This window comes from Aplysia californica, unplaced genomic scaffold (assembly GCF_000002075.1).
Source record: "Aplysia californica isolate F4 #8 unplaced genomic scaffold, AplCal3.0 scaffold00062, whole genome shotgun sequence".
NCBI lineage: Eukaryota > Metazoa > Mollusca > Gastropoda > Aplysiida > Aplysiidae > Aplysia > Aplysia californica.
The window spans coordinates 307239-332084 of NW_004797332.1; the positions used below are offsets into that span (position 1 = coordinate 307239).

General features: G+C 38.6%; 2 protein-coding genes across 2 annotated transcripts in view; one reads left to right on the forward strand and one right to left on the reverse strand.

Annotated features, from left to right (window-relative positions):
- Positions 1 to 395: 395 nt before the first annotated feature.
- Positions 396 to 23831, reverse strand: LOC101857776 (MBT domain-containing protein 1). The gene is made up of 22 exons (XM_005093343.3): positions 23727 to 23831; positions 21435 to 21450; positions 20999 to 21114; positions 20085 to 20259; positions 19375 to 19532; positions 18846 to 18915; positions 18354 to 18433; positions 17369 to 17492; positions 16589 to 16723; positions 16058 to 16146; positions 15419 to 15562; positions 14337 to 14433; positions 13388 to 13467; positions 12693 to 12794; positions 12046 to 12193; positions 10889 to 10968; positions 10372 to 10436; positions 9713 to 9882; positions 8817 to 8900; positions 7196 to 7414; positions 6203 to 6657; positions 396 to 3146 (listed from the first exon to the last, which is right to left on the reverse strand). The coding sequence occupies exons 1-22, from the start codon at positions 23727 to 23729 to the stop codon at positions 2994 to 2996; spliced, it is 2763 nt and encodes a 920-aa protein (XP_005093400.1). The 5' UTR covers positions 23730 to 23831; the 3' UTR covers positions 396 to 2993.
- Positions 23832 to 24007: 176 nt separating this feature from the next.
- The window catches only part of LOC101858010 (WW domain-binding protein 4), a 20107-nt gene continuing 19268 nt past the window's right edge, over positions 24008 to 24846 (forward strand). The window contains exon 1 of the mRNA XM_005093344.3: positions 24008 to 24244. Coding sequence (XP_005093401.1) covers positions 24243 to 24244 — 2 coding nt within the window. The 5' untranslated portion in view covers positions 24008 to 24242. The remainder of the gene's footprint in view (positions 24245 to 24846) is intronic.

Consider the following 24846-nt stretch of genomic DNA (forward strand, 5'->3'; position numbering starts at 1 on the left):
TAGTATGCAATGGTAAGAGTCGCTCCCCGTCCGTCCGCCCGCTTGAACGAACTGTTGTCTCTGTCCGATGTGTAGCGAGTAGCGAACTACTCTTCACAAGCGGACGGTTCGTTACCCGCCCGCTCGTTTGCGGGTAGTGCCAGCGAGTAGTTCGTTACTCGCGGACGCTAATTTTGCGAGCCCGATCCAACCCTAGATGATAGATGTTTGACAGCAAAGAAGGAGCATAATTTCTTTTTTAATGAAAAAGAAATCAACAAAAGAAAAAAGGAACTCATTAACTACACTAAAAACCCAATCAAAGAAAGTCCTATACCTTGTCCACTTTCATCAGTCCATCTTTAAAAAATTGTAGCTCATTTATTTACTTTCTACCTATGCCCCCGAAGTTTTGCATTGCATTTTTGCAGACCAGCAAACAAACAAAAATATTTTATAATATATCTTGATTAAGTAATAAAAAAATGTCAATTCCTTAGTATGCAGTGACATTTAAGAAATGTCCGTTAGATTCTGTTGGTCATCCAGCTTTTAGACCCATACACAAAGACCTGATTAGATTAATTAAACAGAACGGTTTCATTTCACCTTGTTTTAACTGCGGCCAAATGAAAGTGAACAAACTATAGAGTATTATTTAGTGAATAAAATTCTACTGTCTTCATCTTCTACTCTCAATTTCAGTACATCATCACTTTCCTGTACAATACACAACAGTGCCAGATATGTACACACATATAAAAATAAGAAATACAAAGGAAAGCAAATGGATGCATACCTCCAAACATTGAACTGAACGAAGAAAAGAAATACTACTAAAACCTAAACCAAAACAACAACAGAAAATGCCAGTATAATGTATAATGGTGATTCTCTTAATTCTCTTAAGCCACAAAATTTGCAGCCAACTGAAAAAGGTTCATCTTTATGAGTCAATTATTACATAAATATGTGAGGCATTGTGGTGAAATCAGGTGCTCGTCAAAAAATGTAATAGAAAAAACCCCGCATTTTCCCCCTCGTTTGGCAATTTTTATAGAATTATTGCATTTTGGCCCAACACCTTTAATGTCCATTGAAAAACATATTTCAATGTGGATTCAAAAGGTAAAATGATTAAAGGCACAAAAAATATAAATCTACAGTTTCTAAGCTATATGGAGATGACCAAATTTTGACAGGCATTCTCTCGCTAATTTTACTTCTGAAACCAGGCAACCCCACCTTTTTCAATCGCAAATCAAATATTTTTTTCGTTGGAAGCAAGACAAACGAACGAGCTTTAAGATAATATCAATAACTCTACATGTTAACAAATTTGACCAGCACCTGATTCCACTGAGCGATGACACATATTATGTAGGGCTACATTTCTAAAGAACAGCCTCTGCATTTTCCTATTCATTAGAGTTAAGAGAGTATCTAAAAGCTCAGCTCATTTCACATTTAATGCTCAATTCCTCTGACACCCCCACCCCAAAACAAGACATCCCGATACAAAAAACTTAGAATGAGCCTTCAGAAGAAAGTGCTACAGAAATATGAGTGTGGACGTTACAGTCTACAATACTATGACATAAGACATACAGACGGGTACAGAAGCACAGAACACAAATAAAACAAAAATTGCAGTAAAATATAGGTCTACTTCTACAAAATATAGAAACAATAAGAATAAGATAAGACTTGACGCTAATAACTAATAGGTACACAATACTAGAAACAGAATGTGTTCTCAAAAAGTAAGCAAATCTGTAGGATGGTAGTACAATAAGCACATTTCCACATCATAATCAGAAATACAGAATCTTTCTTATCCAGAAATGGTAACAAAAAAGAAAGAAAAGTCCAGTCCTCTTGTCTAGCAAGAGGGAGGATAAAAGTCATTCTGTAGAACGGAAGATCGCCATCACAATTTGGTTCAATTTCCGTCTTCAACAAAGCCTAGATATGCATAGTAAAATAAATAGCACACCAAAAATACTTAACAAATCTTTCTGTCAGAAGTCACTTCTACTGACAACATCTGCACTCCCAAGTCCTGTGTGAAATTAACTTAGAGTGCATGAAGCATTTGAAGTATTAAATTATCAATGCATTGCATTCTGTCCCCATGAATAAAATTTGAAAGCAAGGCAACCATTGATATATAGGGGAGCCCGCTTAAACCGAAATGTGCCGGATCAGTGGATTTTCTTAAGTTTAGCCTGGGTTTCCGTTTAGAGAGGTCGCTCAAATAGAAGGAAAAAAATAATCAGGGATTCTATTTTCTTTTGGCTTACCGCCATTTTCAGATCTACTGTGTTCGGTTTATGCGGACTCCATTGTACCTTATCTCCTGAAGAAGAAGCAGATTGAAACTATTGGCAATCTTGGCAAGTACCCACCTGAATAACACCAACATGTACAGATCCTTCTTGGTGTATGGCAGATATCTGATACATAAATTGTCAGTGCATAGCGTGGTACAGCACCCATAACATGGAAAAATACACGTACAAAGACAACTATCTATGATGGAAAAAAAAAAAATAAGGAGTTCTCTCAGGATAAGTTTGACTTCAAACAACATGGCACCGAAAACTCATCCTTCACACATGGCCCAGTACAGACCAGCCTGGTATACAGCAACAGAGAACTGGCAACACTCAGACCATATGGTGTAAATTAGAGACCTGCAGTATTTTTTTCCCCATTCTATTGCAAAATATAGATTTGAAAATTTTAATGATTTTTCTACTTTAAGGAATAGGAAAAGGGCAAGATTAAATGCTTGCAAAACTAAAAAAAACCCATCAGAACACAACTATATTGTAATAACCAGGTAGTTAAATCCAGGACAAATATCAAGGTTCAGAGAATTTGAATTTGATGACATTTTACCCTATCATGATAGCACGTTCTACTGTGGCAACGACACAGGCCAGGAAACGTTGGTGACAGCCATGACACTCTCCAGAAGATGGAAGCAGTTGATATCTACAGGTCACAGGTCACTGGTTACTGGCCTCTCTGTTGGAGGCACCAGCACATGCCTTCACTTGCTGCACCAAGTCACAAAGCCGCAGGATGGGGCCGTCCACTACACTCACTAGTCTCGTCAGCTGGTCTGTCGTCATGTTGATCAAACATGAGCCGTCGATATTCTGGGGAAAAAAACCCGGTAGAAATTTGTTATTACTATTTCGACATCTAACATTAATAAACCTGAAATAACTCTCTGGGTGAGCAGATTAAAAGAGGTAACACCATGGCATAATGACTGGAGAGGGAAGGAAAAAAGAAAAGTATGCTAATACATAGAGTAGAGATAAACGGAGTACAATATCTGAGAAAAAAACATATCTCACCCGGCAAAATGATGCAAGGTTAAGCCAAAAAAGTACAGTCGAACCTGCTCTAAAGGCCATCAGTCCAAGATAATCATTTTTCACTCTTCCCCTTACATTAAAAAAAACTTTATAAAGACACTGTCCAAAACGTCCACCATTTTAAAATAACTACTTTTCTCATCAACAATGGGTGGCTATCTTGGACAATTTTGACTGTAAATACATTCTGTTATATGAACAATGAACAAATATTGATCGGCAGAATGCACTGTCACACTAAGAAGTAATATTATTTGTTCACTGTATCGAGGCCAATTTAAAACTATCCATCCACCTTAAACAGGTAATTTTTTGAGAACTTTAAACAACTCATAACCAACAACATGACTTGCACACTTAACCGCTTCACTGCTGCTCGGCGTGCGGTGTACTTCCATAAATCGGGCCCTCCTATGCCGTGTAAACGTACAGTGTATGCCCGGCAATACCGTTATTTTGTTTAGTTTCCTACTCAGCCGGTAATTAGTATCGAGAGTGGGCTCCCCTGAAAGCTCTTTTCTTCTCGAGTTAGAGAAGCTTTAGTCTGCCCTAGTTAGACAAACAATGACCGAAATAGCGTGAATTATAGCATCACTGAACAGACACCAGAGATGCCAACCACAGAAAACCGAAATGAGTATTGGGAAATATGAAAATGTGTATTTTCAGGGGAAAATGTGTATTCCCCACGACCGACCGACCGACCAACCAGTAATAGTAAAATGTTCAGGGTGTCCAGCAATATTTCCTGAAAAAAAATTACTTGCCCACCAGCTCGAAAAAGGGAGCACACACGCGTACAATATACATGTATCCAGTCAACAACATGTCAGTGTTCAATGTCATACTGGGGTCTTGTTTGACTTAAGTATTTCAGTCTGTCTGTTATATAATATTTTCCTCTCATTATTATAAAAAAAATAAATCCTACTTTGAGAGTTCGGAAGGACCCACAACAAGTATTTCGACTATCAAGAACCAGTCTGGGTGTCATGATTCATATTATGAACTGACAGACTCAAATTATTGCTCAAACTCAGAGAAAAGTAATAACTTGAAAGGCTCAAGTAAACCCATGCACCCTGAGAGTTGTAACAACTGTGGTAGGGCAAGATGCAGTGACACTGAAAATATGCCAGTCTTGAACAGAAAGCTATAACATACACTGCAGGTATAATTTACTATCACCCATCCAATGAAACGTGAACACTATATTTCAATAACACAGACTTGCAAAGTATGAGGGGTCCCGATTCCGCACACGGCCTGCACCAACGCGCGCTTTGCACAAAACTAATCAAAATTCTGAAATGTGCTTCCAAGTTTTTGTCCTCTGGTGTTGCCTTAAACCCCCCCCCCCCCCCATAGTATCTTATACCCCCAAAAAATCAATAATCTCCTCCCCTATGCCGTAGTCGTATACTTCGCAGCTCCGTTACTCCCACCAAAGACGGTCTTTGCTCACCCGATGCCGTTATTTATGATGCGAATGCGCGCAGGTTCAGTGACCGGTAATGATGGCGAGCCAGACAATCTAAAAATCGGACGACGCTTGTATTTTCTTTTCTTTTTTTTTCCCCACAAGTGACAGCACAGCCACGAGTCCGAGTATTTATTACATTTTATTTGCATGGCGACATTGCGTTTATACTGTACAACCTGCATGCCACAAATGTTGCGATATCAGACAACTGCTGGCAAACTTCTCGGCGGTAACGAAAGCGAAATTAGATCTTGATTTTCCTGATCGAGCCTTGGTATCATATACGCTTCCGCCTGCCACCATAGCTGCCTATTCGCGTGAAAGTGAAACGTACTCTCCGGGCGGGGAAAAGCTGAACAAATATACGATCGCGATCGGCAAAAATTAACTTATTGACCACATCGGACTTGGTTTTCAAATATTCCAGTTCTGCGATACTGATACTATTTTGACAAAAGATGGGACTTGAGATAATAAGGTTTACGCCCCCAAGCTGCATCTCATATTTTTCGCCTTCCAGGATGCTTATTTTTTCATGAAAAGTCATATTCGCGTATTTTCGGCACAAAATCGTACTATAATATGTAAAATCGTACTGGTTGGCATCTCTGAGACATTCTCTCTTCACAGTTCTAGCGTCTCACTCTCGCTCTGAACTATGGCTGATCATTCGCGATGTAAGCTCTCAACGTATCAAGCTATCGAAGAAAAAGCCGCCCATTCATTTCCCTTTAAAATGATATCCACATTGTAAATAGCATTTTAAAAGGATCACACGTTTTAATGCTATTCCTGGAAACAAGGTCAGCAGAGGGAGGGGAATATAGGTCAGCAGTGAAGGGGTTAAAAAAAGATGATGCAATCAGGTTGTCTTCTACTCATGGGTACCTTCACTACATCCAGTAAACCATCTCGGCATTATGTGTGAAAAGGCCCGTTTCTGCAGATTTTGGAGGAAAAAAGTAGCTTAACTGTTGATCTCTGCATAATATATACTTCTGCGTTGGTATTATAATATCTCATGAAGAATTTGCAGATCTGGACTCGATAATGGTCTTATTCAGGGCTCAGTGTGAATCTGTTTCGGGGGTATGCCTTGTCACGTCTAATTCAGTGCTTGTCAACCTTTTTGCAGCCAGCACCCACTTTTGCTACCTATAAGAGGCAAAAATGTTCGTACTGTCCACCTACATCCATTTCCAAGTTGGACTTAAACAACAACTGTCACCACCTGGGTGACCTCCATCATCCATGGATACTACTAAACTGCCCACTAGTGGGCAATAATGCCCAGGTTGGCTATTATTATTATCACACAACCATTCCAAAACAATATCGAGAGCCTTGCCTTTTTGATAAACATATTGGTGTAAATTCCACATCCATTCACTTTGAGCACATCCACAACATCTGAGAGGCTCCACTTGGTCAGGTGTAAGGCCCGTAACCTGGAGGACAGGGTGAGGACGATGACCCCTCCACCGGTCTCCTCCGTCAGATCCGAGTCACCAAGGACGGAGGACGAGGATGCGACAAGATTAGACATAGACTCCATCGAGTCCTTGTCTGCCGAGGACTTGAACGACAGGCTGCTCTGCGGGGTAGCACCAGGCTTGGCAGCCTTCTCTGACAGCGAGCTGTTCCCGTTGATGGCAGACACGGAGAGGGAAGATTTGAGAGGGGTATTGGCCCTCAGACGCTCCGCCAGTTCTTGGGAGAAGCGCTGTGGCATTTTCCCATGGGGACTAAGGATGGGAGGGTTGGCATCTGTGCCTGGTGTTGGACTGGCCATCTCTGTTTTTACTGTAAGAGAAAAATATACAGCGGGATGAAGAAGACTCTTGTCTTTGAAGCTTCATCCGTAGTTCTTTCTTGTAAGTCATTCACGCAAGGCACTCGCAAGAACTTGAGGTTTAAAATTTAAAAAAAAATTATTTTATATTTATAAAATTGTCAAAGAAGTTACAAAATGCTATTATAAGCCAAATTTCCAAAGGGGTTTTCCCTCAGCTTGTAATTCGCTCACTGCCAGGCACTTTATGACTCAACATTCAAAGAATGCCAGGTGTTTTAGCACCAACTAACAAAAATCATTGTGACCTATTATTTCTCATCAAACAATAAAACTTAGCATACAAAAAGGCAATGAAAAATATTGTTCAGTGCAAAAGAAATTTTTAAGATATCCTGAATAGTTATCATGATCTTTTATAAATGTGTCAAAATCCCCCCCCCCCCCCCCCCCCCAATAAAATAAAACTATTAGGCCTCAATGCAGATCATAAAGTTCACTGTCACTAACAGACAACAATAAGCCAAATAAAAAGTAACATAAGCCAACCTGAAACAGACTTGTCCTCAATGTCTGGCTCCAGCAGAGGAGGCAAGGTGGCAGCCACAGCCTCGGGAGACAGCATCTTATGAGGTGGGAAGTTGGGGTCACGGTTCAATGTTGGGGCTCCAGCACTGGTTACTAGCTGATTTCTCAATCCCGAATCAATGGTTGTGAAGGCAGATTTTGTTGTCTCTCTTGCTTTTTTATCCGACCCTGAAGTCCGCTCTACTCAGGGGTAAAAAAAATAAAAAAATGAAGGAGAACGAATAAGCTGTAGGAAGTCCAAGAACAAAATCTCTGATGAAAGACTTGAAATTTTTCAGCCATGGAGGGTGATAACACAATGATCATTAAAGGAATTAACTCACTTGAGTCTTTCAGCTTTTGTTACGATATCGAGACAAACATGCTCTATTTGAAGATTTGATGATAATAAGGGTGATTTTGGCGAGGAAATCAAAGTCTGCAGCTCTGACACAGATTCAGAGTTCATAGTAAGAAGTGAATTAGCAGAGATTAAACGATTAGAATGTGAAACAAAGGGACCAAGCACGAGTACTGGCAAACACACAGGGGGACTGATGGGTTGTGCTGGATCTTGGTCAAGTACTATAGTTAGACCTACGACATAAACAGCAATAGAAAGACCTTTCGATCCTGATCCTGTAGTACAAGAGCAGGAGTTACGAGTATGTTCAGGTGGCATTTTGTTACTAAATAAGGCATTTGATCATTGGCTTGGCAAGACAAAACACACCAAGGGAAAGGAGACTTCCATCATAACTGTGCAGTGACATTCCCCTTGGCACTGAACCCTGCTTTTTAAAGATTTCACTAATAAATGAACAATGTTTCTACTTCAGAAAACTTGTAGGATACCTACCTACTTGATTTTGTTCTCAATTACAGACAAATCAAGCATCTTTTCTGTATTATTGCAACACCTCTGGACAAGCCCTCTTAGAAAATTACAACTTGTGTTAAAATGTTCTCCAATTTTGAAAGGTCATCAAACAAAAACTTTATCAGGTTTCTTTGTCATTTTTGTTGCATTGAAACGTGCTATTTTTGAGGTGTAAATATGGTGCATGTGGTTAAATTCTTATGAAATTTTTATAAAACTCCAGCACGTTTTTCTTAAAATATTCCAGACTAAAGTGAGTTAACCCTCCCCCCCCCCAAAAAAAATGTATGTATATCATAGCAAGCCAAATTCGAATAAATTTTCTCTTGATTTAAACTGCAAGGAAATCTTCCTTTAAGCCATTTTGTAATAAGATTCATACTCCTTATTAGATGACCTTTTATTTGACCAGGCCTTACCCGACAGATTTGGAGAAACCAAGTATATTGACATCTACAGAAAATTAGAAGCCCTCAACGTTTTCAAGATGCCAAAACCACAAAATTTTGGGGACAGTGCTGCACTGGACAATGCCTTTAGAATGTTTGTTTGGAAAAAAAACAACTTACAGGATGAGACAAAATGGATTTTCACGAAGGTCATGCTATGGCCTAAGGCACTAATCAAATTTTTCTTAACACAAAATGCATAACACCTCCCATGTTACACTGTAGACTAAATTGGCCACAGCACTTGAAACGCAATAGATAGCCTGCTACTCACTCTTCCGCGGTCCTCTGTAGATTTGTGTTTTTCCTTTGCGCTTCTTCGAATTCACTGGCCCGTTCCCTGCTGGAGCTCCTTCCACTGAAAATAGATAGCAGTTCAGATGAGTCTGGAAACTAGACTGCATGTTTATTTCATCTTTATCAAGAAGTTGCAAATCCTGAAAGTGAACAGAATCCTTGACCACGAGTGACCTGACGCCACTTTCCTATAGATGACCCAAACACGTGCTTGCAAACCTGGGCAACATCATCAACACGTGGGGGATTTCGTAATTTTGGTGGGCAGTGGAGATCACTTGGGTAGTGACAGACATTATTTGATGCCCCGCTTAGAGATACAGGTAGATGCTCAGTACAAAATTTCAGCCTCTTAGAAGAGGTAAATGGTGGTGCTGGCTATAAAAAGGTTGACGAGCACTGACCTATAATGAGGTACTTTTCTTTGTACTTCTTGCATGAAATTACCCTTTACCCAACAAACATAGGCAAAATGTGCCACAATCACAGTCCTGCAGGAAAAGATAGACCTGCTTCTTGTCAAGAAACACTTGTCATTAACTTAGAGTTTACCAGTGTAAGTGTATGTAGAATACCAACTAAGTTAACTTTAAAAGTACAATTTGAGGATCTTTGTTTTGATCTAAAGTCAGGTGATTCTGTGAAATAAAAATCAGTTGGAAATTAGACTTCAAAGCACGCAATTTAAAGCTTAAAAGTACCTTGAAAACCTAACACTGATTGAACTTCTGAATAACAGAGACAAAAATCTATTGTGTGCATGATTGTTCAAAGACATAAGTTCCAGAATTATGACAAACGTCGCTTTTAAGCTTGAAACAAAATTGTCAGTATGGAAGTAATATGTTCACATGAAATAGAGTGATGACGTACATCTGGTCCTGGGCCCTTCAAGGCCATGCCGCATCACTTCGCACCAGCCAACGGGATATATGTCCGGGCTTTGACAGTCTATCCACTGGTCATAGTTGTTCTCCCAGCCATCAAAGTGAATGCGGAGGAGACGTCCCACAACCTTAGTTACAGTAGCCACGCAAATCAATCTGCAATCAAAATTGCCAATTTCAGCATGTCTAATTTTGAACAATGACACAATAAAACTCACCGTGTCAATACAATAAGAATCAAACAATTCCTAATTAAAAGTCATACACATTTAGGTAAAAGTCTACTTAAACCCTCCATTTGGAACTTACTTGATCTACTGCACACATACAAAGCCTCCACTCTCTGTAACTACATGTAGGTCGCCATGACATTATGTGCATAAGACACTTTTAAATCATCTTAAGGGGGGGGAGTAGATCTTTACCCATTTTTATACTTAATTCAACATCTTCAGACAGTATTTTCTCATTAATATGAGATTCACAATAGTTTTTGGGGGGCTTTTTTAAAAACTCAAACAAAAAGCATCACCAAGGTCTACATGGGAGTAGAACTCTTTCCAAAAGGAAATGAACAGGTGAAGAGAATACAAAAAAGAAACACAATTCATTGAAAGCTATCATGCAGGTCAAATATTAACTCACCTTGGCTCCATGAGATCCACTGCCTCCACTTTCATTCCAACACGGAACCCATGTTTTGGAATTTCCTGGAAGATAAAAAATACTATCAAATATAACACATCATGTTTACTTTTCACAAACTTATCAATTTTACAAACTACTAGAAGTTCAAAGTCATGTTGTGTCGGACACTCTGATAGATGCACATTTCTTATGGCCAATCAATTTTTAGCATTTTTCTTAAACTGCTATTGATAAATGCCTGTAGCCTTTTAGAAGTTTGTTTTTGCAAGTTTCCATGTTTCTGATCCATTAAGTAGAGTTATCTCTGTTAAGAACCAAAAAGATAATCACTCCTTGACAACATCAGACAAAGGCACAGAGAAGAAGGCAACAATTCTTGTTCTCAAGCGTGACCCCATCTAGATCTTAAGAGTGGTGGTGACAACTAATTCAACACATCCCAGAGTATCAGACTTACTAAAAAAGCTTTCACAGTTTGTTCTACAAGTTGTATTATGATCCAAACAGTTCTTACCTTGTCAAAAAGTTTAACTGGTGCAGCCATTGACCTGGTTTGTTTCAAATAATCAAACCACTTGAAAGGAGTTTTGATACCTGCATAAGAAAACAAAAACGAAAGTTATCCCATGAAGCAAGAAACAAGTAGCTCATCACAGCCATTATCAATTTATATTGAATGAAAATATTGCTATATCAAACACAAGGTCCCATTTCTTTTCTTAAAATAAAAAAATAAAGAGCAGACAGTTCTCTTTTGCACAATACCATTTATTTCTTCATAATTAACCCTTATTTCTTCTTTTTCGCTTAAAAAATATTATCCTTCGCAGATGTAATAGTCATCATCAGACACTGATGGATGAACAATTATTATCATTAATACCAATAAGCGCTCCTGCCAGACCATATATATCTGAAGTCCTGAAGGCATTAATAGCTGTGGCAGAAAAGTGGTGAAACTTCTTTCATCTTCAATGATCCTCTGCTCCCTTGTAGACTTCTCATTCATACTTCTAAATGATTATTTTCAACCACAGTGCCACGCTTAGCTATACTTGAAACAAAAGTCTTATTTCAAATCTGTATAATTCATTGTCTGGTTGCACCCACACTCCTTCTAAAGATAAACTTCAGACCATTGTCTGTTTCATAAATAACATAAAACAGACTGACAAAAAATACAGTGAAATCTATAAAATATTTTCTTTAATATCTAATTTACTTGCAAAGCTCTAAATGCACTTTCTGTAGGTATCTTTTCTGTATTCACATTCTAAAGACTAACACATCGCCTAGCAAGACATAAAGCTTCACCAAACACACTCATTTTGACTGTTACCATGACAGCAAAAAACAAGTAGGACTTTATGAAACATGCCACTTAAATTCGGTAGGACTGTCAGTAAAAAATAAATCAACACAAAACAAAAAGGAGACAGAGTATTATACAAGAAACACAAAACCAATAATATTCCATAGTTACAATAGTGACAGTTTGTCAAAGTACAATGGCAAAATGTATCTGCAGAGAATTTTCTTAGAGAAATAGAAGAAATAAGGATTAAGATGACTTGTAGCTTCTGCTATGGCAAATGATGGCAAATGAGACCAATTCTGGCAGAGAAGAGTAAGCCAAATATTGAGTGGGGAAAAAAAACTGTTTCACATTACCTCTTGGAGGAGTCAAGTTCAAGTTGTTGATCTCGCAGAAACCAACAGGGAAGATGCAGGGGGAAGTGGCATGGTAACAGAACCAGTCGCTGCCATTTTCAGCCATGGAACCATCAATACCAATCATCAAGTAATTGTTTCGAAGAACCTTGAATGAAACAAGGACAACAAATGCTTAACAAATAAAAACATACTCACAAAAAGAAAGAGTGTTAAAGTAGTATGAATATAAAAGGATTTTAAAAATAGTTTTAATGTCCTTTGTGTCTCTAAAATAATCAAAACATGTGATAACAAAGTTTTTTTTTCAAAAAGACAAAAAATAGCAGAATGCCAAATAGCTATATAAGCAAGCAGAAAGAAAAGAACTAGAAGAACATAGTGATATATGAGATGTCTTTAGTAAGTAAGAGTTTTACACTATTTGCTACATAAATAGGTCATATAGATGCCAAAAGGTAAAGGTGCTACTAGAGAGTGACCTACAAAGAAAACAAGGAGCGATAAGAACAATTGATGTTTGACAGGAAAGAAGAGGCAAACCACCACAGCACTAGAGCACCTGCCAACAACCCACTTGAGATTTTAGTGTCAAAAAGACTTAAAACCAAAAGAAAGGAGTAACAGCCTGAACTTCTGGGCATTACCTTTGTAACAGTTGCAACACAGATGGCAGACAAGTTGAGTGGGTCTATCGCTTCAAGCTTCATACCCACTTGGAAGGCCAGGCCATGTGGGGGATCTTTTACCTGATGAACACAACAAAATATAAATGTTTGCATGAGCAAGGTATTTCTCCAGGGCACAAGTGTGGGTAAGCACAGGCGTACACATAAACTAAAACTAAAATATGGATCAATGCTAAAATATATAAGAGGTGCAAACTGGCTACGGGAAAAAACAACCCCTCAAATTGGAAAAATATAATTATGTTAGACATTATGACCCAGCAGATCACATACACTAACAAAATTTCTGGTCGCTCTAGCTCAGCCCTTTGTGTCTGGGTATAGTACTTCTCACACTTAGAAAGGCCCCAGTGACTACCAACCTTGATGTCATAATAATAGATTGTCTGTGTATGTCTGAAAATGACCACTGCATCTGCAGAGGAGAGTATTTCTTGAGCGAAATAGATGAATTAAAGATAAAGGTGATTTATGGCCTCTGCTACAGCCACTGAGACCAATTCTGACAGAGAAAAGTTTGGCACATTTTGAGTATTTGAAAGCTTTATTTTCACTTGTGAATGTGCACAGTTTGCAGGTTACTCTCTTACGCTTCAGCATATTAAAAAATGTCATACACAAAATAACAGTACAACAAGTACAAATGCTCCAACCTTTGGGAACATGTCTGGTGTGACATCAGTAGCGCCATACTTTTGCATTGTCACTTTACTCAAACAGGAATTGATATAATCTGTGGAGAAAAGAAGAAAAATGACCCAAGGGCTGAACAATGTGAAAACAATTATTGTATACACTCGCCTTTAACATGACCTTGTATGTAAATACAGGGGTTATACTTTGATTCTAAAATCGGCCCATTTTTGTAAGTTGCTGATATAATACAGGGAGAATTTCTGACATGAAGGAGGGGGTGCAACATGCATGAATTCAAATACTTATCAGGCAACTGTTCTGGATATTTAGTGCAAAGGCCTACGTCATGGGTATAATACGGAGAGGTTATACTTTTTTATCTTTTTTTTTTAAACTGCACATTCTATACAGAATTATACGCAAAAAATACAGAGCAGGTGAGGATATTTCTGATACACAGAAAAGTAACTTTTTATCAGTGTGTACACACTTGGCGAAATGTACCAGATGACGCATTTTGAGGATTTGTGTTCTATTGCACTATAAAAATTTTCCAAAATACATTTTAACGTAAAATTCATACAAATCCTGGAAAATAAGGGCAGATAAATAGCTAAAAAATAATTAGCTAATGGGACTCAATGTTTGTAAAAAAACTGATTTTTGACCTTTATTGCCTTATGGTGCCTTTCTCCAGGCATGTGCACATATATTCCAAAAACAAAAAGCATTGCCCTTCCCAACACCTGCTCATCTTTTGATGCCTTATCTAATAAATTAGAAAGGAAAATTAAATAATTATGTGACAACACCAGTTACCATTGGCACAATAATAAAAAAAAAAGAAGATGATTATAATAATAAAAGAAAATCATGGGCCCTACAGATATAGTTAAATGAATTATAAAAATACGCACACCAGAGTATCACTGTCATTATACTGACAAATAAAACCCCCTTTCTTACCATGGGAAGCGTGAAGTTTGTGTCCAATGATCTGAGACCATCCGATCGGATGGATTAATGGAGATGTCATATGGCACCAGAACTCGTCAATCTCATCCTGTTGACAAATATTTTCAAAATGTGGAAAATTTGCAAATCTTTTGCAGAAGAGGACAAAAAACCTCAACAAACAGCAGAAAATAAAAGGAAACAAGGAATGTTAGACAAAATCAAAGTCTTTTTCTACCCTTAAGACAGTATTGAATTTTAACACATTACACCCTAACTCGCCCGGGAATTCCCTTACGCGCTCCACCCTGACTCGCCCGGAACCGCCCGCGCCGACCCAGCCTCTTTAGAAACGAAAGTCTCGCCTTGACGAGACTCTGGGGCCGGGATTTTGATTTGCATAGTATAGCAAAAAGTTTCTTCTTTCGTTTGATACCGAAACGAAATTTTTCCGGCTAGTAGTTTTAGTATTAGAGCTGATCGAAGTGCGATCGCGTTACCGACACTTCGAAAGTGCCTCGACTTGTTGAAAAGCGACACAATTGAGTTCGAAAACGGAAATAACGATGGACTTGAGCAAAAACGAGCATGTGACAAATCAGATGGCTCAGATTTTGATGAAAACGTTGTAGGAAGAGTTGGGGCGATTCCGATTGATCAGACGGAGAAATTATAGAATTTAGATCTAGGGCCCGACCGCGAGGCTGAGAGTGAGAGTGATGGGTCGGACACCCCGATTGAACTAAAGTGAGAATATTTCCAACAGTTTGCGCATACATAAAGTTATATTTTTCTGAAACTACATTCAGTTTTCTTTTTAACTTTTATTTTTTCAGGATTTTTGGAATTTGTTTAGTATTTTTTAAATGTGTTTTTTAAAGGCTAGTATTCACAGGAGGTGGGTTCTTTCCCCTTGCTTAGGATCTAACAATGGACTTCCCGTCCAGGCCCTTAGGGTGTAATGTGTTAAGAAAAGAGCAGGAAAAAAAAAAAAAAAAAAAAGAACATCCCACCCACTGTCAGTGTAACTCTAGGTATAAAAAAACAAAAAAAAACCCCAAAACCCACACACAAGATGTTGTGTCAATCCGTACCCCACTGTCGGCATAATTGAGCCTGAGCCTGCCGCCAATGATGTCCTTGATGACCGCCAGCCTCATGGCGGAGACACACATTTTGTTGACCACCTCCAGCTGCATGCCCATCTTCATCTTGTGCTCGTGCAGCCACTCCTGACTCTGGAATACGGAGGAACAATAACGCAGATAAATCAACAGAAGTAGTATCAAATCTAAGCTGCTTTCAAGGAAAGGAAAAGAGGGAATTTAAGACCTCAGTTTTGGAAAATAACGACACGCTCGCCACTAGGACCAAAAGCACAACATATAATTCAAAGAAACATGAGAGAATCTGCCAATGGTGGAAGGGCAATAAAATTGTTACTGTTGACACTTACAAACAATTTGATGTTGTTTTGTTCTTTTATGCAGGAGGAAGGGGAAGAGGGACACTTAGCTCATACTGAAATAAAAATTTCTTTATCACCCCCTCCCCCCCCCCCCCCCCAAAAAAAATTGGTTATTTAAAAAAAAAAAAAATCAATTGAAACGCAATAAAATCATATTTATTTTCCTCTCAGACCCCTAGGCTAGAAAGGTAGACACAAGGTTTTTTCCAGTATTCAACGTGCATAAATATAAACAAGAAGGAATATTTATTGTCATAAGAGTTACCTTGGCATAAAAATGAGGAGGTATGGTACGAGTGCCAGTTAGTCTCTTGATGAGAAATTCTTTCCAGTCTACATACTTGTCTTTAATGGCTGTGGGAAAAACGAAGTTAAATAATGAAAACATTAAAAAAAGCAATTTTTATCAAATGTATATAAAGACCCAAAAATGCGTTTACAAATGAAAAACTCACAACACGCTAATATAGTCATGAACCACTATTTCTTACTCTTAATCAACGATTGACAAATTTTCTGTTTGACTAAACAAGTATAACTTTTGCATTCTGCTCAAAATGTATCAACTTGCTGCTTATAAATAAATATTTACTCTAAAATTACTTCTCTCAATGTGAGCTTCTTTACATTTTCATTTAAAGAATATAAGAATACCCGGGGTTTTATATGTCTTAAGTAAAGAAAACAACAACCAAAAATAGAAATAACTATTAAAAAATTACTAGTTGCAGCATTTTGGCACTACCATTATACTTCTGAACATTTTGGCTATTTGCAAGATACTGAAAGCCCTTACCTTTTGGTGGAGAGAGCATTTTTCCATAAGTTGCACACCATCCAACATTATGCATATCTTCTGACAACAAATTGCTCCAAAAATCTTTTGAACCATCACTGCCAAAACCCTCATACCTGAGAAGGACTTTGTAACCTAAAAGCAAAACAAACACTTTTTCAAAATATTGAAGAGCCAATGATAACTGTATCATATTTCAATTACAAAGTTTATTTAAAATGATGATCATGTGTGTGCGTGAGTGTGTGTGTGTGTTCATTACATAAATATAATTATTATTAGAGTTTTACCCAATCTATCAGCACATTAGTTTAGTTTTAGTTTTAGTAGAGGTTTTACGGCGCTCGCAACTGCATAAGGTCATATGAGCTCCAGAAGATTAGAGATGTTACAAGAGAGTAACAAACATAAAAAAGAAGAAGGGGAGATAAGGATGATAGATGTTTGATAGGAAAGAAGAAGCAAACCACACCAGAGCACCTGCCAACCACCCACCAGCACATACATAAACTTTCTACCCTTTCAGGGAACCTGTTTATTTACAATCATCAATACAGACAAGATGCAACTGACAAAGAGAAAAAGTTTTCAGTTTAAAATGTTTCAAAAGGCATAAGACTACATGGGCATGAAAGAAACATTAACAGGTCAGCTCATATTGCCTATTTTACTGACATGAACAAGGTAAAAAACAGTAACTATATACATATTCATGGAGATAATACATCTTCAAGAAATAGTTTACACATTCACAAAGACAGTAGGTAAAGATAAGCTTACCACAAATCTTCAATACAGTAGCAATCCAATAAACTTTTACGTCTTTCGGCACATCAAGGTCAGTATTAGGCACTTCTACAAGAACACCATCTACCATCTGGTCCCAACAATCATTCATAGGCACCTGAAGATTGGCAAACAATATTTTTTTTAGCTTTAGCAAGAGTTTTATAGCACTTGCGACACAAATAGGTCATATAAGTGCCGAAGATTAGAGGTGTTCCTAGATATTAACATGCAACTAAAAGAAGGAGGAAAAAGGGATGATATATGTTTGAAAGGAAAGAAGGAGCAAACCACACCAAAGCACCTGCCAATCACTCATCAAACCAAACAACATCTGATGCTTTTAAACAATGTTTTCAAATGGCAGACACCATTAATGTTGATATTTCAAACAACCGAGGCAATAAAATGTAATGTATAGAGTTTACATGCTAGAAATTTTTTTAATGCAAAAACAGACTCTACCCACATGGTGGGTCAAGATAGTGGGCACTAGCCATGCAAACCCCCCACCCCCTTCACACATCATTAATCATTAGTCGTAAATCCAGCCTTTTAAGTTCATGATTTTTCTACTGCATCGGGAAGTCAGTGAAGAACAATACTAGCAAATGGACTTCTTTACCAAGACCCTAACAAATGTATTAAATAGGCCTACGCGCTTTTTTTTCGAACTGGTTGACTACTATTCACTACTATGTGTTTATGTTTGCAAAAAGATGTTACGGGTGTACAAAATGAGCGCATCAGCTGTACCAACACTGGAACTACAAATGTACTTAATATGTTTTGATGATTTTTAAACGATTTGCCAGCCAACAGAACAACAGCCTACCTTTTCTTTACTTGCAGCTGTATAACATAAACAAAACACAAATATTCCAGGAGAAAAGAACTCTACATTTCATTCTTACTAATCCAGTAGGTAAAACGCAGCAAAAAATTTTTCGATCCCTATCATGGCAAGATATGTACTTACATGTTTGAAACAAGAAACAGGAGCAGCGTTAGCCTGGGAACTGACCAAATACGGTCCCCAATCAAAAACTCGTCCGGTCTCTGTGAAAAGACAAAAAATAAACAGTTAGAACCAAAAATTAATTGCACAATAGCTCTCCTTACACCTTTCTCATAAACTCATTCAGTAAAACCTACAATAAAATTCAATTTAATGTAAGAAATGTCAACAGTACCAAAAAGAACAAAAAGACCCCCCCCCCCCCCCCCCCAAACCAAACAACTAAAAAAAATAAAAACTCCAACAAATTCATATACACACATACACCAAAACAAAAAAAAAAAAAAAAAATAGCCCACACCCAATAAAATCTGAAATCTCCAGATTCTACAGGAACAAAGAGCCCAATATACAGTCATACATTGCCATTGCTAATGACTGTGAAACTCATCATGATGTTACGGAATCAAAGAATTTATTCTACAAAAATGCTTTTCAATGGACTGTACATACCTCCTCGAAGTGAGGCTTTGAACAAGCTTGGTTGTGTTTTAGGGTTGATTTTCTTGGAACCAGGTTTGCCCTGTGGAAAAAAAAAAGATGATGAAACCATTACTAATGTAATGCCATATAATTAATTATTGGTCCAAACATAAAAAAAAAAAAAAAATAAACCAAACATAAGAGAAATTACATGGTCCTGTCTTGTCAGTTGTACATTATAAGACATTCCTGTTCAATGAATTTTCAACCCCTAATCCCAAGTGACAAGTAAAACAGATGCCCACAAACATTTCTATGCCATTTTGCATTTCAAAAGCCCATTCTAAAAAAGAAAAAAAGAAAAAGAAGAAGACAATCACTGTGACTAAAACTTTCACATATTTTGACCAACTTGTAAGTTTTTTGACCAACTTGTAAGTTTCCAATACGACCTTTCTCCCAGCTATCAAGCCTGTAGCTTATTCAGTTAAGTTCATTTTGTGACTCAAGTATAACATGTATACACGTTAAAAGAACCCAGTGTGCGAAGATAACCCACCTTTTTCACGGCAGCTGGAGGGGTTGGCTTTGGCGGAACGGGTTTTCCTTCTCTTTGATATGTGGCGTAGCTTCTAGAACAGGAAAGACTGCAGAATCGTTTGGATTTGGAGTAGAAGGCATGTTTGACGCCCACAGCACCACATCTTTCACATGTTGCTGAACAGAATATAAATCATGAATATTTATTAGAGGCATAAGAAAAGTGTACGAGCAAGCTCATTTCAAGATACTATTGTTTTCAGCCCCAATATAAAAGATAAGGTACAAAATTATTGCTTCAAACCCCCCCCCCCCCATGAATAATCAGTTCTCTATCAAACATGTCAGTGAGAAATAGCTTTCAGTTAAAAGAATGTTTACAAGTACAAGAAAATGCATGATTGAAGGACCTAGGTCTTTCCTTTTATCATGGCTTTTAACTCTTTTGTCTTTGTATAGATATCTATATTTGATCAGACCTTTAAAGCCATTTTCATATTTTAACAAAGACCAAAATCATTAATAGAATGCTGACAGTAAGAGCTTGAGTGTGGTAAAAAAAAACAAGCAAATTAACAACCACAACAACAAAGAAGCCCCTCCTTCAAGTCCCAAATCAACAAACAAAAGCTCAGCAACTCCCCCCCCCCCCCAAATATGAAGAAACCCACAACAACAAATAACATAACAAAATCAAAATCTACAATTCCTGCACAATTATAGTCCTACCCATTCCATCCTTGCTATTTAGGAATCTATACTTGCTGACACTCTCATCAGTATCAAGAAACTCGTCCTCAAGGAGACTGGTGTCCAAATCATCGTTGTCTGAGCTGACAACACTCTCGTTGTAGCTGTCATACCCATCATAGATGCCCAGAGAACTGGCAAAGTCATCTTCGCCCTATACCACAAAAGAAGAAAAAAAAAACTTCATTAGTTCAGAGAAAGATGTACTCAAGAAGATTTCTTCACAAGAGGAAGAGTCTTCACAGAGCTGAAATGTTTTGTCTTTACATACTCTAATTATAGCTCACAAAACGCTTCATACTACCATAACACACCTGGATGGTTTTTACACAAAAATATGGATAAGGGAATTGTCTTCCATGCTGGACATACCATCTCAGGCATTATTGTTTTATAAAGCAGCACATACACTCCAAGTATTTACCCTTCCCCACAGAGATCATAATCCCAACAACAATACACTTAATTGCTTGCTCCAATCCTGAAGGGAGAGGTGCAAGGCAGTAATGTTCAAATGTATTCCAACATATTATCTTACAGCACACTCACTTTCTTTTTAAAAAAAAGGTACACAATTTATATCAGCTTATATTATTCAAAAACATTAATTCTTGCCATGAATCTTTAACACATTTATCTTTTCAGAAACAATAGAAGGGACCCCACCACCCGTTTTTCAGAAACAATAGAAGGGACCCCCCCCCCCACCCAGAAAGACAGCTGTCTCTTGTTGACTCTTATAACATTATAATGGTAGAAGAGTTTTAAGTATTCTGTAGAGGGCGGCATAGAAGAATCCACAGTCTGTGCAAATCAAACAGAAGAATACTCACTGTACACATCATGAAGTGTGAAACAAAGAAAACTGAAGCTGAGCCTGTGCAGAACCTTACCTGAGCATCGTACACTTGATCTGAACGATTGTCCACTGAGCCTATTGAAGATTCATCTTGCTTCTGGAAAGCATTGAGAGAGTCCTCTCGGTCACCCAAGCTCAAATTACTCCAATCTGCAGAGAACACAAAGAACACTGATGTTGCAAAAACTTTTTAAAAATAGGAACAAAGAGTAAGACAAGCAAAGTGTTTCCTACCTAATGCAAGATTCAGCATTGGAAAGTACACAGCACTTTTTGCTTTTTAAAGAGTAAAGAATAGCAAAATGTCTTAAAAGAAAATTTCATATTTACACTAAATATCAAGCCTCTCTGTAAATGGTCAGGACAGTCTTTTTTACTTTGCTTTTATTTCATAACTGAACAATATGGAATTACACAAGAAAAACTGACACATATATATATATATAAAAATATAGTTTTAAGTGACTCACCAGTATCACCTGTGTCCTGGGGGGGGGGGGGGGGGGGGGGAGAATAAATGAATGCAGTTAGTCATAAACTCAAAGTCAAATATCATGCTTACTGCAGTATCGAACAATCAACTTATTCCCAATGATGCATAGGTGAAATGAAGATTGAAGCGATTCTCATTAGCACTAGCAACATGCCACATCAAATGATGCAGTGAACGAAGGAATGTTGTGCCCCCAACCACTGAGACTGCGCAAAATGATCGAAAGAACGACCTCCAACCACTTTCTGTAAAAAAAAAAGAAGCGGAAGACAAGATACATCTATGAAGGTTCACAAGTAAATGGACCAGAAACCAACTAGGTCAAAGTAAACTTTAACTCTCCTCCATTTGACTTGACCTCTTTCACTCTCAGGGATTCCATCCTCGGAGGAGCAACATTTGGGTTTCTGTGTCGTCATGCGTGAAAGAAGCTTTAACTTGCGCCTCTTTAAATAAAGGCCAGCTCTATTTCTCCGAACGCTCGGGAAATTAAACTTGAATTCTATTTCCCCGAACGTTTCTGTTCTCCAGATTTTTTTGTTATTTGCGAATGCCGTGGCTCGCACGCCCGCGTGCGCGAGAATGTGCGTGCATGTGTGTAAAACGCCTAGAACAGACGTGGAACGTGGAGGGATATTTTTTTTTTTGATTTTTGCTTTAGGGGTAACTAAAGGCAAAATAGGTTACTGTCGAGCAGTCTTGTTTTCTCGCATTACCCCCTGAAGGAATTTTCAAATGAAGTATAGTCCGGGAACGTAGCCCCAACCACAATTGAAGTATCTGAATATTCAGACATCTAAAAATCTCTAGCTCTAGAAATTGAATTCGATGCAAACACTGCTTCTTCCCAGCCCTCGCAAAATGGCAGAGTGAAAGATGGCGAAGAACTCTCGCAAAAAACCCCAAGAAATCTCCAGAACGGGAACAGTTCTGAGAAATAGAGGACAAGTTTATTTTCCCGAGTGTTCTGAGAAATCGTTGAAGTCACACAAGCGTCTTGTCGGGCTCGCCATCGTGACCGGTCGGTGAACCTGTGCATGCGCATCACATTGTGAGTACCGGTTGGGGGTCACCAAAGTTCATTCAAAGCCTGGGCGCTGCGAAGTATAGGGCTCCGGAATTGGGGGGGGGGGGGGAATTATTGATTTTTCTTTAAAGGTACAGTCGGTGGAGGGGTGGGGATGAAGGCAACAGCGGATGACAAAAACTGAACTTGGAGTTCTAAACTGCCCTGTTACCATGTACATGACACCGAGACTATGTGCCCGGTTGCCGGTTATCGTGTACGTAATTGAGGCTACATGCCCGGTTACCGCGTACTTGACACTGAGTCTGCTGAGACTACGTGCTCGGTTGCCGGTTACTGTGTGCGTAGACACTGAGGCTAGGTGCCCGGTTACCGAGTACGTAGACACTCCGTTATCGGAGTGGTTATGATAGCACACTTGAGACTTGAGGTACAAGGCTAACAAGGTGAGAAGTTTTGACCATCGTTTGCCAACTGAACGGTCGAACCTTGATCTCACTGGGAGGGCCTCTCCCTCTCAATTCCCCATCCCAGATGGAATTATTTTCCGGCTCCCTTGCCATTCTGTCTTAGGACTGACTTAGAGTGACTATGGCATGACATACACAGCAGGTCAAGAGACAAAAGTCTCCAACTCCAAGAATAAACTGAGAGAAATTTAACGGGTGGTAGCCGTTAACGTTGATGTTCAAAAGAGATGACAATGACAATGACAATGACAATCTTTATTCATCTCGCAGATACAGAGGACGGCTCACAAGGAACTAGATCTAATTATTATACTGACAAAATGAACTTGCAATGCCATATCACCACCAAAGTTAATGGTCCCGAGCCCGATGAACTGTAACTGACTTCGGGAGCAAACTTGGATTTGGCTTTGGCTTTGGAAGTTGATAGATTCTAGATTCTAGGTCTAGCATTGTTGACTGTATAGAACAAGATCTGGATCTCGACAACCTTATATATTGGTGATGTTATCGAGTAAAAGACGAAGACTTATTTCACAGTGGAGTGGAGATCGAGATGCAGGGAAAGATATCTCAACCTCAAATTCTAGCCGTCAAAAATCGACGTGGTGGAAACGAAACTCGGGAGCGAGTTGGCCTAACGCCCGGCTAATACAACAACCAGTAACAAGCTCCATAATTTCAGACATCTCATCTTAAGAAGGTAAAGCCATGACTATTTAGTAATTCCAACAAGTGAAAATGATAACTATGGCTGAAAATCCCAACTCACCATGACTTTTTCACATTATCCTTGCCTCTAACACAACAAACTCAAAACAAAAACAAAAGATGCTGTTGCATGTAAACTTCTGCAGCAAGACAACACAAGCATTACCAAGTGCGCATGCGTTGTGACTTTTAGCATCCTAGAAACAAGAAACGGGATTGGATATCCTGTGCATTGAAAATAAGGGTTTCCCAAAATCTACCAATGAAAAAGCGGCATTAATTTCAAGGTCGGAAACCTCACCGGAAGCTCTAACCTTTAACCCATTAGCTCATCTGTGAAGAAGATAGAAAAAAAAAAAGCTAGGCCTAGCAGCTGAATTAGAAAGTAGAAAGAAAGTTGTCTCCCTCTTGCGAATATTGCCAAGTGCCAAGTGCCAAAGATCTTGATCTAATACAGATCTCGAGATAAAACAACAACAACACTGACATTGAACAACACACTACTCTACTGCTAGACAAAAGCGTTGCTTCTAATCGAGAAAATTCTGCGCAAAAAAGTTGAGGCCAGGAGTTAAAAATGTAAGTTTTTTTAAAGTGGTACTTTAAGATCCCGTTGTTTTAAAAGAAACGCAGTGGCTACGTCCACTGCCATGAGACTACTTTCACGGGGCTGTGAATGTAGATCTAGTTGGCAGGCTACGTTCACAGCGCCCTGGATGCAGATTGCAGGCGCTGTTGAGGCTATATGTTCACTGCATTTAGGACTTAGTCTTACGTTTAGACAGAGCGTACACTGCCGGTTTAATTTTAAGCCGGTCTTAGTCAGTGACTATATTTAATAATTTGGCCTGCTTCCAGCATTCCATCCCATGAGATGAAGGAAAACGAAGCAGTGATACTTGACCAATCGGCCATTCGTCGTTTTCCCTTACACTGAGCTTTTGGTTCAGAGCTCGCCAGTGTAAGGATAAACGACGAACTCTCAATTACGTAACAACACATTAGGATAGTCTATATGACAAAAATATATATGCCTACCAAATGTTTCAGTTGCCCTCTCACGTCCGGGCAAGATTTAGGTGCGACTTCGTGTTAGCTCTTGATGGCCCATGATATGCAATTTTGTCTGCGGGCAGTGTGTGTGTGTGAGAGAGAGAGATCGAGAGAGAGAGTGAAGGGGG